The 15,510-nt window shown below is 40.8% G+C and overlaps 1 protein-coding gene across 1 annotated transcript; it reads left to right on the plus strand.

The window, feature by feature from the left end:
- The first annotated feature begins 10,909 nt into the window (after positions 1-10,909).
- On the plus strand, positions 10,910-11,374 carry LOC101844803 (60S ribosomal protein L23a-like). The gene has a single exon (XM_040746580.1). The coding sequence runs from the start codon at positions 10,910-10,912 to the stop codon at positions 11,372-11,374; it is 465 nt and encodes a 154-aa protein (XP_040602514.1).
- Positions 11,375-15,510: the final 4,136 nt, after the last annotated feature.

The following is a 15,510-nucleotide window of genomic DNA, read 5'->3' on the forward strand; positions in this document are numbered from 1 at the left end:
CATGTGTAAAGGAGAAAGCATGATGAGACAGGAAACCAGAGAGATTCAACAACCAGGCTTTTTCATTGCACAACTTACTTTTGTGGGAACTGACTAATGTCCCTCAAAACTTACCCTGATCCCTTCTGAGGGTTGTGGCCCCAGCAATTTAGCCACTTCCTTCTAGGCACTGTCATTTACTTTCTTTGCAGTACCTCAGGGTTTTTTTGTTTGTTTGTTTGTTTTAGATCCCCCACCAAAAAAAACCCCAAAACCAAAAACAACAAAACCAGGTTTCTCTGTGTGTAGTCCTGGCTGTCCTGGAACTCACTCTGTAGACCAAGCTGGCCTCCAACTCAGAGATTCACCTGCCTCTTCCTCCCAAGTGCTGGGATTAATGGTATTTTCTATGACTGCCCAGGTGACATGCCTCATTTTTTAAAAGTTTACATTATCTCTGAACATTGCCACAGCAACCAAACTTCTAGCACATGAACCATTGAAGGACAAACTACCTCTAAATGTGGCATCTGGGAACCTTCAATTAGTAGTAGGCTGGAAGAAGAGTTGGACCCAGACCACATGTCAGGGATATGCTTGGCTTACTGTTATTTTTCTAGCATTAGTTTTGGAGAATGAATTGATGAAATTAGGAGGTAGGGGTCAAAGGATCAACTTTAAACATTTAAAATGAGTTTGCTGATAAAAGCAATTCCTATATTCAGAGAAGTTGTAAGTGAATGGAGAAACAATCAACTAAACACATTTTAAGCAACTGCCAAGACAATGGAAACACAAGGCAGGGAACTCCCACTCCCTGGAAAACTGCGAACTTAAAAGATAAGTTCTATAGTTCAGGCAAGATAAGTTAAAAGTTAATAAAACTAAGAAAGAAGCAAGTTAGAGGCAGAGTCAAAGAACTTGGAGGATGAGAGATTTAAAAAGCTGAGAATGAGTTGGACACTGAGGTCAACAATTAACAAATGGGACCTCCTGAAACTGAGAAGCTTCTGTAAGGCAAAGGACACAGTCAGCAAGACAAAAAGGCAGCCCACAAAATGGGAAAAGATATTTACTAACCCCACATCTGACAGAGGGCTGATCTCTAAAATTTACAAAGAACTCAAGAAGCAAGTCTCCAAAACACCAAAGGATCCATTTAAAAAGTAAGCTACAGAACTAAGTAGAGAATTCTCAACAGAGGTGTCTAAAATGGCTGAGAGGCACTTAAGAAAGTGCTCAATATCCCTAGCCATCAGGGAAATGCAAATCAAAACCACTCTGAGATACCAGTGGAGTACTATTCAGCAGAAAAAAACAATGGAATCTTGAAATTTGCATGTAAATGGACAGCACTAGAAGAACCATCCTGAGTAAGGTAACACAGTCACAAAAAGACAAACATGGCATGTACTCACTCATATATGGATTTTAGACATGGATCAGGGGCGTGCCAGCCTACAATCCCACGGCCAGAGAACCTTCAACCAATGACTGATGGAAGCAGAGGCAGACACCCACAGATAAACACTGAACTGAAATCCTGGTACCCAGTGACAGAGAGAGAGGACTGATGAGCATAGGGGTCAAGACTGGGCTTGTTTAACCCACAGAAACAGGTGAACAAGGGGGAGCTCTTAAACCCCAGACTGATGACTGGGAATCCAGCATAGGACTGATTCAGACTCTCTGAATGTGGGTGTCAGTGAGGAGGCCTAGGCAATCTATGGGGCCTTGGGTAGTAGATCAGTATTTATTCCTGGCATAAAAATGAACTTTTTGTGCCCATGCCATAATGAGAGATGCTCTCTCAGCCTGGACTCTTGGGGGAGGGTCTAGGCCCTGCCCTTGATGAAATGACAGACTATGAATACCCCTCATGGAGGGCCTCACCTTCCCTGGGGAAAGGAGTGGGGATTGGCAGAGGGAGGAGGGGTCCAGTGGGAGAGTGTGGGAGGAGGGGAGGGAGAGGGAGCTGGGATTGACATGTGAAACAACCTTGTTTCTTATTTATATTAAAAAAAAAAGACACATACACACAAAAGCTGAGAATGACAAAGAACAAAACCAAATTCCCAAGCAAAACCAACTTTTGTGCTGAACCCCTGTGGTGTGTGAGGAGAAGGAGGGAAAAGGAAAAAGATCATTCCAACATGGCTGACTTCCGGAAGCTTGAACTTCCAGAGCAATCTGTGGATAGGTACATGGAGCAAGCTATAGATAAATCATATTGGATGGAAACAAGACTGGATACATATGGAAGCTGGAGAGGGATCTGAATGTCAGTCAACACAGGCCACGGCTGCCTTTGAGTATGGATCCAAGATGGAAAAATCAGAGCGGGGTCTCCTAGATCTCCCCAGGCTTCAAAGCTATTTTGTCTTCCAGTCTGGCTTGCCTGAATTGTTTTATTTGGCTGTGTATATAGTGCAGTTGGTAGAGTGCTCACCTAACTTACACAGAGTCCTGGGTTCAATCCCCAGGACCTTTGTGAAACTGGGTATGGTGGCTCATACCTGTGATCTGAGTATTGAGAAGGTAAAGGCAAAGAGTGTCAATAGCTGGAGGTCATTCCCATGTGCCTAATGACTTCAAGGCTAGCCTGAGCTACAAGAGACCCTATGTCAAACAGATTGATAAGATAAAACTGCTTTATTATTTGCAAAATTGTTCCTTTTCATCCTGATTTTACATTGTTTTTACCCCAGTTCTGCGCTTTCATGCTTCCTTTCTAGAATGTGGGTCTTTGTAATTCCATTTTGCTTACTGTGGGTAGAAAACCCTTTTGAAGTCCCAAACTCTGACTCTATGTGAGATTAATAATCAAAGATCCTCTCAATGTGTAAACACCTGTGGGATTTAAGCAGATTAGCTACAGTCTAGTCCCGAGGCATATAACACACCTGCTCATTGCCACAGAAATAAAACCAGTTTGTCCTCTAGAGCAAGGTCTTTGAACTTGAGCATTCTGGGGTTTTTTTTTTTTTTTTAAGCAACAGTGCTGGGAGAACAGGGCCTCCTTACATTTTGCCCCCTAGGCGCCTACTTGCCTCACCCTAATCCCAGCTCAGTTTAACATGTCTTCAGATACTCTGTAGGAATACAGGACGTGGATTGTATTGGGAAAAGTGTATTACTAAGAGGGTGACCTGAGCTTCCAACTCTGTCTGTGTAAAGAATATATCTGATGAATCTGAATCACATAGATAAGGGGACGGAGCCTCCGGCAGCTGCACTGTCAATAAAGTCCTGCAGTGTGCCACTGTTGGAACTTGATCGCACAGCTGTGGGTGTTTGTTGGAAGGTCCCCAAAAGGAATTCCAAGACTCTGCCTCCACTCACTGCCTTTTAGAACGAAACCTGTAAGCCCAGGAGTTGTTGGAATTGGATTGTATGCCTTTGTTAACAGCCTGTCAACACCTTGATGGGTAGACCATTTTCTTGTTGTTGTTGTTTTGAAAACCGCTTACTAGTAAATCCTTAATTATATAGCAGTATGGTTTTGTCTTTGTTTCTTGTGTGAAATGTTGAGTGATATAATGCTGTTTTGTGTGTGTGTGTGTTTCTTTTTCATTAGATCTTAAAGAATGTACAGTCTATAAATGTAAACAATGTAACAGAATCAACCAGAGCCTGCTACCTATTATCTCACATGGACCTTCACGCTCAGGTTGATAATATGAGCCAGAATTTAAGAAAAAAAAAAAACAACCCAAAGTTTGTTTTTTTGGGAGGCCATTGTAGATAGCTTTAAACTTGTTATATTCATTCTATCAGTGTTTTCCCTACATGTGTGTCTGTACACCTTTCATATTCCTAGTGCCCAGAAAAGCAAGAAAAGGACATCTGGAACTGGAGTTACAAACTGGAATTTTGACCTGCTGTGTAAGTGCTGGGAGTTGAACTCAGGGCCTCTGAAAGAGCAGTCAGTACTCCTAACAGGTGAGTCATCTCTCCAGCCCCTGTCCTAGTGAGCCTAGTTTATCTGTTGAGGGATTGCCCATATTTCTGTATGGTGATGGCCTAGATTGTTAATTGGTATCAGCAGGGCCACCCCACTGTGGGTAGTACCATTCCCTTGGCAGGTGGGGCTGGGCTGTATAAGAAAGAGAGGCAATTGTATGCCTGTGAGCTAGCTAGTAAGCAGCATTCTGTAAGGTTCCTGCTGTAACGCTTTGTCTATGAAGACAGTTCTTGGTCAGGGGTAATGCTGTAGGAAAGAGGAAATAAGCCTGCCTCCAACTTTCTGCTTGAGTTCCTGCCCTGACTTCTTCCAGTGCTGGACTGTGACCTTGAAGTACAGCCAAATAAACTCTTTCCTTCTAGAAGTTCCTTTTTGTCATTTTGTTGGCCACAGCAACAGAATGAAAATGGAACAGAAGGAATGATATAACCTGCCTGCCTCAGAACACACACACACACACACACACACACACACACACACACACACACACACACACACACACACGCCCCACATGTACCTACTTTCATGTGTCTGTACTCATTATGAGCATCTACTCAAAACACAGGCTTGGAAAGACAGGGGGTTAGTGTTGCCAACCTCTGAAAGTAGCAGAAAATTCAATTTTAACCTTTGCCTCCTTAGGAACTTAACTAAGTAGGCTGCTATGGACCAAAAGCTTTACAGACAACAAAACCAGTCTGTGAACAAGTATTGTTTCACTGTGGGTGCGGAAAACAGTGCAAAGACCATTGTGATATATGGTGTCTTGGGAGATGAACATCTCATGTGGAGGCAATTTGTGTCACAAGGTGTTTTCAGTACTCTCATGACACTTGCTGCCTCTGCAATAGCAACAGAAGGAAACGGAAATGATCTCACTGTTACTGTGTACACTGAAGTTAGTTTTAAGTTGCTATGATATATTGCTACATTTCTGCTTCTGTTTTCATTTCTTTGATTGTGATGGTGCCTGTACTTCTATAGGTGACTTGTGATGACTATTCTTGGTTGTCAATGCAACTATATCTGGAACTAACTAAAACCCAAGGGGCTGGTACATTCATGAGAGATTTTTTTTTAAACTAAATCATTTGACGTGGGAAAACTTACCTTCAATCTGGATCTTTTGAGGTGGGAAGATCCACCTTTTATCTGGGATACAACTTCTAGTGGCATCCTCTGTAAAGGATTTGGAAAAAGGGAACTCTTGCTCTTTGCCTGCAATCCCTCACTTGCACTGGCCAAGTCCATTCCTTCCCTAGCATTAGAGCCTACTTCTTCAGGATTCCAGAATATACTCAAGATCTGTGAAGACATGTAGACTCATAGACTCAATAACTACTGGATTCTTGGACTTTCCACTGGTAGATAGCCATTGTTAGATTAGCTGGACCAAAGCCTGTAGTATATACAATGAGAGCCCTCACTAATACATGAGTATCATTGGATCTTAACATTTTATAATCAATCAAAATAAATTGTACAGTAATAGAGAAAAGTAGATTTTGTCTACACAGTTTTTTTGCTATATGTTTTGTTTAGATTTTTTCAGTGTTTCAAAGCTTTGTAGTTTATTTGTAAGGTTTTGCAAATTACAGTAAATCTCCTAAATAAAATCAATAGCCCTGAAACAAAAATTCATATCTAAGCAAAACCATAGTATTCAAATTCATCATATTCACAGTTAGCTATATGACTATAAACATAAAGGTATACACACACACACACACACACACACACACACACACACACACACTTGAAATTTTTGTTTGTAAGAAATAGAAAGCCCAACTAGAAAGTTCTGAAGCATAAAGGAATTCATGAATCCTCCAAAGGTCTCTCTCTGTTTGTCCTGTTTGTCTAAAATCTAGCCCTCTTTATTTCTGTGACATGTCTTTGGAATATCTCTTCACTGAAGGAAGCATAGCAGGAATGGTATGCCAAATAAACAAGCAAGCAAACAAACAAACACAAACAACCTTCAGTGGAAGGGGAAATATTTTTCAGAAACAGGTGGACTTCCTCTGGCATCTCCAATCCCCATAACCAATGAGATGAGATATGGAGATAGATATAAATGAGTCCCCAGGGATAGTGAGTTGTTGGGTGTGACTCTATGTCATCTTTTCTAGAAGCAATTAGGCTGCACAGGACAAACAGAAGTTAGACTCTGTTACCAAGAGGCAGGTTAACTGAATCCAGGACAGCTCAGCTAAGCAAATGTCTTTGTCCTCTGCTACTTGAAATGAATCTACGTGCACCACAATAACCAGAATTCTCCTAATTGAAGATTACTGTTATTGCTTTCCTTCCTCCAACCATATTTTGACAGACTCTGTCTACGGAGAAACTAAGAATATCATAATAACTCTTTTGGCCATGAATTTCAATGCATGAGAAACTGGTATTATCACAGTAAGTTTATGTAATTCCAGCCTAAAGCAATAAAGTTGATGCTTGAGATAGCCTGGAAGACCTTATGGGAAATAGATTCAGAATTACAATTAGAATTATTGAAAAGTGAGGAATAGTACATGGTTAATAGGAATCACTGGGGCTGTTTAGAAAGCTCTTTCATACCAGTGTGCCTTCTTAGGGAAGTGTTGACCAGATCACGCAGAATATCAGGATGGCTAGTCTGCTGCCCCAACAGCTGTAGTGTTGGCCTCTTCTCACCTCATTGTGTTCTCTTCTACTTTCTTCTTCATTTCCTCTCCCCCCAATGGGCCCTAAGACACACCCTCTATACTGTGTGTGCGTGTGAGAAATCTAGTCATTATTCAGAGTATTTGTTAGTACCTCAGAGCATTTATTAGTACCTTAATGGCTTAGCAAAGTGAAAATGTATTTTTATTAATGGGTACTACTAAGGTTTCACGGGTGGTTAACACAGAGTCTTGCTCAATGCCACAGTACAAGTTTCACTGGAACCTTGACATTTTCCAGTAAGGCCTGTGTCTCTAGCCAGAGGATGAAAGGGGAATGACCCCAGGCATGGGTCATGAGTTGCTGTGTACTGAACTGTACACTAACCCTACCTGACTGTATTGCCCAGGACACAGTGCTGGAGCCATATACATGCTGGAGAACTAACAAATTGGACCCACATTATATCCTGGCCACAGTTTCTCCTCCCTCCATTCCTCCTAGTCCCTTCCCCAACCTGCCCCCCAGATCAACTCTTCCTCAGGAAATAATTTTTTGGGGGAGGGAGGGGAAAGGATAAAATCAAAATATACTGCATGAAAAAACAATTTAAAGATAATAAAAAATCAAAGAAATTATTTAATTTTCTCAGGGTAGAGAATTTATAGCTTTGTTACGAGCTAAATGTAAAGTGTCTCCCATAGGTTCACAGGCTTGAATACCTGGTTCCAAGATGATGGTCCTGTCTAGGGTTATTAGCCTGGACAGCCCAGACCTATAGCCAGATTTCTCTGTTTCTTATCTGTAGAGATGAAAAGATACTGATAGCCCATGCCTGCTCAGAGCAAGCTGCTAGGATGACTGTATCTGCTTACTTCATGAATCAAAATAAACCCTCCTTTCTGAGGTTGCATGAGAAAGTAACTCACAAGTTCTCAGCATTTTCCAGGGCAGAAATGCTCTTAGTCACCATAATGCAGCTGGTGGGTCTGATGAACAGGAGGAAGGACAGCCGGATCTCAGAAAGATTAATGTGAGATTGGGATTCAGTCATAAGTTAGTACTGTGGCCCAGTGGAGCATGTGTAAGGATCGAGTTTGCTCATAACACTGCAAAAACTCAACACAATCCAAAACAAAGAACCCCAGCAAATTCCATAGTCAAAAGACTACGCACTACAGTGGGCTCTGAGTGTGGGTATCTTGATAGTAACAAATAGTGAGAAAAACTGAGAGGTGGAAACTAGGATCATTATACACTCTTGAAAAGTTGGTCTTCATAAAACCTAAATCATGAAATGAGGTGGAGGTGGAGGGGATTTCAGTCACTCTTTCTGGATGAAGTTGTGGAGCCAGAATTCTTTTCTGGCAAAGAAAGTAGAAGAATGCTCTTTGCTGGCTCGCTCCACTTTTGACTCCCATTCATCAACTGCTGTGTTCATTTTTGAGAATATTTGTCAAGGTCTTTGATAGATTTCTTTAATTAGTGTATCCGTTTGTTTTACTTTTCTATATATTTGTTAATTCTTTTGTTCAGTAAGACTATAATTTTTTTCTCAGACATTTCAACTCTGTGCAATATTGGATTCATCTCTAGGGGAGTTGGTGATGGGGCATAGATGGTGGTTGTGCCATGTTTTGTGATGCTTTGTTATATTTTACAGATCTGTTGAAATCAGTTTGTTTTGAATTCCTCTTCTTTTGAGCCTATGGGATAGTCTGGCTTTTGTGACTCTTCCTAGAGTAATATCTACATGAAATTTAGCTAAGGTAGTGGCTAAACTTGGTGCTGATGACTGAATGAATTTCTGAAATGATCTTGTTTTGGTTCTGTGTGAATGAGACCAACAGAAAGACATTCCATGTTCCTCCTTGATTGGCAGAATTAATATTGTAAAAATTGCTATGCTATCAAAGTTGATTCACAGATTTAATGCAATATCTATGAAAATTGCAATATCATGTTTCATAGGTTCAGAAAACAATACAAGAACAAAAAAATCATGAATAACCAAAGAAGTTATAATTAGTCAGAACACTACTGAATATATTTCAATACCCAACCTCAAATTATACTATAGTGCTGTAGTTATAAAGACAGTCTGGTATTGGCATAAAAATAAAAAAGATCAAGATAATAGAGGACTTGTAAATAAAATAATAAAGCTATGCCTGCTTAAGTTTTCACAAAGAAAGAAGACACACATATTGGGGAGAAAAGCCTATCTAACACATGCTCAAAATTGAATTTCTGCCTGTGGGAGAATGACATAGATTCTTATATCTTGCCTTGTACAAAAACAAGTTCAAAATGGTCCAAAGACTCTAATTTAAAACTGGAAACTTCTAGAATAAAATACGGGGATTTCCTTTAAGAGACTAGGGAAGGGAAGAACTTTCTTAATAGAACATCAGCAACAGAGGAACTAATTCCAAATATTGACAGATGGAACCATATGAACATCAGAAGTTTTCATACAGCAAATCACCAGAGTTAACAGATAGCCCACAGAATGGGAGAGCATCCTTACCAGCCACACTCCAGATAAGGGACTAATTAAAGATTACAGAAACTAAATACCAAGAAAATAAAACTGCCAACCAGATAAATAAACAAACCAGACAGACATTTTTTTAAAAAAAAGTGACACAAGTGGCCAATAAGTATTCTAAAAGTGTTCAATATCCCTAGCCATCTAGGAAATGCAAATAAAAGCTACGTTGAGATACTTCAGTCAGAAGAGCTATCATTATCAAATTTAACAACAAATGTTGGAAAGGATGTGAAAAGAACCATTATCCACTATTGGTGGGGGTACAAAATTAATACAGCCATTGAATAAACCAATTTTCTCAAAAGAGTAAAAATAGCACTACTATATGACCTAACTATTTCAATCTTGGGCATAGAGCCAGACTACCCCATTGTATCAATATTTTGTTTGTTATCTAGCAAATAAAGCTTGCCTGAAGATTAGAGTGCAGAGCTAAGACATTAGTTAGCCACACACCTAGTTAAGAGCCAAGCCACTAGTTAGCTATAGAGGACAGATAGTGGTGGTAACACCTTTAATCCCAGCACTTGAGAGACAGAGGCAGATGGACCTCTGTGAGTTCAAGGCCACCCTGGGCTACATGAGAGTGAATCAGTGTAAAAGAGAAACAGAGCTCACATCATTGATCCCAGCATTTGGGATGACATGCCATTAATCCCAGCACTAGAGAGGGATATAAGGCAGGAGCTCAGAGTAGTCTCAGAGAACAGGCTAACGTTTGGTGGAGAGCATCGCAGTCTGCAGTCACCCTGAATTCAGCATCACCCTCCTTTGGTCTGAGCCTTCGTAAAGGTTAAGAACTCTCTAGTGACTTGGATACTTTACTTTTCTGATCTTCAGTTTGAACCTCAATATCTTTCTCTGGGTTTTTCTTAATCGTACTACACCCCATACCCTACCATAGAGATATTTGCACCCTGTATTTATTTCTGCTTTATTCACCACTGCAAAGAATTAGAAACAACCTTCTTGTCCATATATAGATGAATATATAATGAGAATGTAAGATTTTACATATATGTATATCATATATGACTTTGGAGTTGAATATCATTTATATACTATGTAAAATAATAGTCAATGCTTAAAAATGTAATCTCCTAAATGGCAGGAAAATGGATGGACTTAGAATGTATAATGTTGAAAGAGGTCACACAACTTCAGAAAACACGTATGCTCTCTCATATACAAAATCTAACCAATAATAGTCAAATATATATATATATATATACCAATATACATGTGGATATAGTATAACATAGAGAAAAGAGAACAAGAAAGGCTAAACTTACATAAGGGGATGAATGAAGAAGAACTGAATACAGTCAGTGGGCATGATTTGTGAAAGATGATATAAGGCTTCTCTAGTTCTAAGTTTGTTATGGGTTTTTCATTTTCTGCAGTGCTAAGTACATAAAGTGGTGTTAGATCACTATGTGACAATGTAAAATCTAATGTGAAGCTCCACAGCTGTTTCAAATGATTACTCTAACTCTATCGAAGTTCATTGACTTGCCTAGCTTTTTCATTTGGTTAATTTTAGTGTGTGTTGCTTTAAATTTATAATGATTTCTATAACAAAGTTTGAAAGTAAAAAGAAAGTAAACGAAATAAGTAATTCCTCCTTCTCTAAGATGTAGCTGAAAAATTCATGTTTTAGAAACACAGAAACCACAGGTCAGAAATCACTAGGGGAATCTCTAAAGACGAGAAGGATAGAGGGATTGTGGGTAGCATTAGAAGGTACTATCAGGCTTTTTGCTAAGATGGCACCGAAAATGAAGAAGGAAGCTCCTGCCCCTCCCAAAGCCGAAGCCAAAGCGAAGGCATTGAAAACCAAGATGGCAGTGCTAAAAGGCATCGACAGCCACAAAAAGAAGATCTGCATATCACCCACCTTCCGGTGGCTCAAGACCCTGCGGCTCCGGAGGCAGCCTATCCCTCGAGAGAGTGCGCCCAGGAGAAACAAGCTTGACCACTATGCTATCGTCAAATTCCCTCTGACCACTGAGTCAGCCATGAAGAACATAGAAGGCAACAACATGCTTGTGTTCATCGTGGATGTCAAGGCCAACGAGCACCAGATCAAACAGGCTGTGAATAAGCTCTACGACATTGAAGTGGCCAAAGTCAACACCCTCATAAGGCCTGATGGAGAGAAGAAGGCGTATGTTTGGTTGGCTTCTGATTATGATGCTCTGGATGTTGCCAACAAAATTGGGACCGTCTAAACTGAATCCAACTGGTTAATTCTAAATATACACTTTTTCACCGTAACAAAAGAAGGTACTAGCAGATGGGCAGGGAGAAAGGGAGAGGTCTAAGGGTTTGTGTGTGGTGTGTGTGTGTGTGTGCGCGCGCGCGCGCGCACGCATGTGTTTATGTGCTCTCACAAACATTCTCCTATGAGTACCTGTGTGGAAGCCAGAAGTTAACTCTAGATAACTTTCTTTGATTTTACATCTTACCTTTTGAGACAGGATTGCCCCCTGAACTATGATCTTACAAGTACCACTGTAGTAGGATATAGTGACCTTTGGGAATATACTCAGTAAATATATTCCTCTTCTGGGAGGAAGACCGAATAGGCATTAGCTTGTACATGGGTGTTGGGAATTCACTCAGGTCCTCACACTTACATGGTATATACTTTACCCATTGAGCCATCTCTCCAGATCTACAGTTGTTAAAATATAGTTCATGGGCTTCCTGGGGGACCTCAGTTCCATTCAGGGCTCCACAAGGTCAAAATTATTTTAATAATTATGTTAATATATGACTTTCTTTCATTCTCATCTCTCATGCTTCTATGAGTATACACTGAATTTTTTAAGAGGTAGCACACAGCATAAGAAGCCGAGATGCATCTAGTTGTTTCAACCAGACAGACGTCATGGATCCTTGACAAAATGTAAAATGTGCACTTTTCTTACTAGATTTTTGAATTATGTTTTTCCAAATAAATGTATTATTCATATAAACAGTCTTTTTTTTACTATTTGTTTTGAGTCTCAATATGTAGCACAGGCTGGCTTGGAATTAACTTAGAAGCTTCGGCTGACTGAAGACATTCCATCATCCCTCCGCTTCAATCTCTTGAGTGCTGAGATTATAGGCATGGGCCACCATTCCGACTTTTCATTATTTTAAGTCAAGTCAACAACAAGCAGTTAAAAAAAGTTTTCAGGTTCAATATCTAATGCAGTATATAGTCATATATATCCCACATTAAGCAGAAAGCCTTTGAAACCTCAGTTATGTTTGTGAGTATAAAGAGTTGTTGATATTGCGAAGCTCTTGAGAGGCTGATCTGTGGGATGATGAACCAGAGCTGAGAAAGAATAATTCTGTGTTTTGGGGGCAAATAACTTTAGGGACTCTGGAACACAGAGAAGGATGTTGATCTGTCTGGAGAGGAACCCTGGAATAGCCTAAGGAGTCAGGAGGGACTGTCTCACACAGAAAACACTGGTATAGTCAATTTTGTGTTTTAACCCATTTGTGAGCCTAAGTAATTGCAACACTGCCATCTAGTGCTCCACAGTGAAAATATTTAATCCACCCCCCCCTTGGTTTTTACAGATTGTTCCAGAATTGAGTAATTCTTTGGGTTAAATAGCTACACCTACATTGCTGATGCCTATTATCTCCAATTAGGTAACTTTAAATGTCTTAAGGGTCTTCTCCTCTTCTGTGTGTGTGTTTAAGCGCTTCTTTCTTCTTAGGGTTAGCATTCCCGTGGGTGCAGCCTTCCACTCTTTATATTCCTGTCCTTGCTCAGGGAACAACTCACTTCAGAGTTGAGGAAATGGGACCGCTAACTTTTCTGTTCCCAAATCATTTCTCCACAAGGATGTTTTGAAAGCAAACCTTTAATCGTGAATGGTTTTGGCTTAAAGAAAAGTTGCAATGCTAGTTTGGAGTGTTCCAAAGGACACCCCTCCCACCCTGTTTCCCTGTTAGCAGCAATCTACATCACCATGACATGTCCACCCAAGCTCTATCCAATGACAGAAATGTTCCACATTCCAACAGATGGCCGTACAAGTTCAGAAATAAAGGCTGGGGGAGCAGAGATGGAGGCTCAGGGGGAAAAGGACAAGACAGGCTCTATAAAAGCCTAGGGCTTTGGTTGTCATCAAACCCCTCTATAGCCATAGCAGAAACCAGAAAGCCATAAACCAATGCTGTCACCCCCCCCCACACACACATGTACACACAAAGGGATTGGCAGGAATTGGTTAGAGGAATGCTCTTGGAGAATTATATAACTTAGGATCCATGCCCATGTACCACATTAAAAGAGAAAATATTAACTTGGCCAGAACCTGGGGCTATCCAAGTTTGTTAAGAACTATTGAGAGCTGGTTAAAGAAACCCTAATCCTTATCTTGGACGACAGGGCTCTGAGTCTTGACACAGGCGTGGCCACTTGAGTGGGGTCCTCCAACCTAGTGCTCTTATTTTCATTTGTGTTTGCACTCTGAGGCTCTGGTCTCAGGTGAGAGGTCACCAATCTTCACAGCTGCTCAACCACACAGGCTGAACTCCAGACCTCTCCGTTCACTCCTGTTCGCCGAGGGTGACAATTATATCTCTGCAGCCATGGCTTTTCCTGTAGGGTTTGGATGGGGAGCAGCAACTGCCGCTTATCAAGTAGAAGGTAGGAGAAGATACTTCTCCTTCACTGGGGCTGGGATGGATGCTTCCGGTGGGTTCTGTATTCCTTGGGAGGAGGGTGACATGTTGAATAGGTGAAAACAGAAGAAAACAGCAAAAAATAAATAAAACTGTCTCTTTTTAGACAGAAGAGGCAACATGCCCTCTCCCCTTCCTCAGCCACAAAGAGTGGCCAGTGAGGAATGAAGATGTATGGCTGCCTTGCACTCGGTCCTAGCCACCCAAGAAGTCAGTTTATATAGGATCAGCCGCTTTCCTGATTGGCTTCTTGAACAAATTTTCCGAGTGTTTAGAAAAGAACATTTTTCTCCCACTGACTATAAGAGTGTTGAGTCAATTTCTCCCAAGAGCGCTTGGTTATCTGGTAAACCTGATCTGATCTTTTCTAAGTGAGCCAATGCTAAGCATTACCTTGAACATGTCACCTATTCCCTGGGTTATAAATAAGAGAGGAATAATGAGCTGAGCTATCAGGTATAAATGATAGGTCCAGGTGTGGTTGATGTCTTAGCTCCCGTCTCTAACCTCACCCCTCCCCCACAGATGAGCACATGAAGCCATTATATCCACCCCTGCCACACACATGATTTGTTAATCTATAAAATAGAAAAATTGGATTTCCTCTTCTAAAACACACATATCTTCTTGTCCTGCCAAGGAATGAAGAATTCTTTTTTTCTCTCTCTTTAGTTTTTTTGAGACAGGGTTTCTCTGTGTAACAGCCCTGGCTGTACTAGAACTCACTCTGTAGATCAGGCTGTCTTGGAACTCACAGAGATCTGTCTGCTCTTGCCTTCTGAGTGCTGGGACTGAAGGTGTGAGCTACCACCACCAGACAGAACGAAGATTTCATAACAGCTACTACAGTGAAAACCTGTATTTGGTCATAGAACCATGTGGTGAAACCCTGGGTTAAACAAAGAAAAAAGGTTTCTTGTAGCTTTCTTTGGTTGCTGTAACAAATGCTGCCAAGCTGTGAGGTTTACACAACTAAAATTTTTTCTCTGACCATCCCAGATGCTAGTACTGGCCTTTGAGGGAGTAATTAGCTACATTTTACTGGAGTAGGGTAGTGCTCTGCTGAATCACTGTAACTGATGTCCTCATACAAAGAAGTTTAGACACCAAAAGAGACCCACAAGAACACCATGCAATGTCAGGAAGGCACACCTTTAATCCCAGAACTTGTCAGGTGGATCTCTGTGTGTTTGAGACCAACCTGGTCTACAGAGTGAGTTCCAGGACAGTCAAGTCTACAGAGAGAAACTCTGTCTCAAAAAACAAACAAATAAACAAACAACCCCAAACCCCCAAACAAACAAACAAACAAACAAACAAAAAACCAAAAACCATGTGACAATAAATATGGAAACTGGAGTGGCACAGCTATAACCTAAGAAACTCCAAGAGTCAATGGTCACCACCAGGGTCTGAGAAGAGGTGGGAAAGATTCGTAGGTAAGGTCCTAGTAGCAGCAAGACTCTGTTGACCCCTTGAGTTTGAGTTACTCCTTTTAAAAAAAGAGACAGAGATCAGATTTCTATGATTTCTATCCATTGTGTGGGTCTTCCATACAGAAAACTAATACCCAAGTGGAAACAGGTCAGTCAATGAACAAATTTCTGATTGTGCAAGGGCAGGACTGCCCATCAGTTGCCATGAGGAGGCACGTGGAAGACTGGAGACC

Source organism: Mesocricetus auratus, unplaced genomic scaffold, assembly GCF_017639785.1.
Source record: "Mesocricetus auratus isolate SY011 unplaced genomic scaffold, BCM_Maur_2.0 Super-Scaffold_100006, whole genome shotgun sequence".
Lineage (NCBI taxonomy): Eukaryota > Metazoa > Chordata > Mammalia > Rodentia > Cricetidae > Mesocricetus > Mesocricetus auratus.

What these genes read in the sequence shown, in the direction of transcription:
- LOC101844803 (XM_040746580.1), top strand. Translation starts at nt 10,910, where the DNA reads ATGGCACCGAAAATGAAGAAGGAAGCTCCTGCCCCTCCCAAAGCCGAA.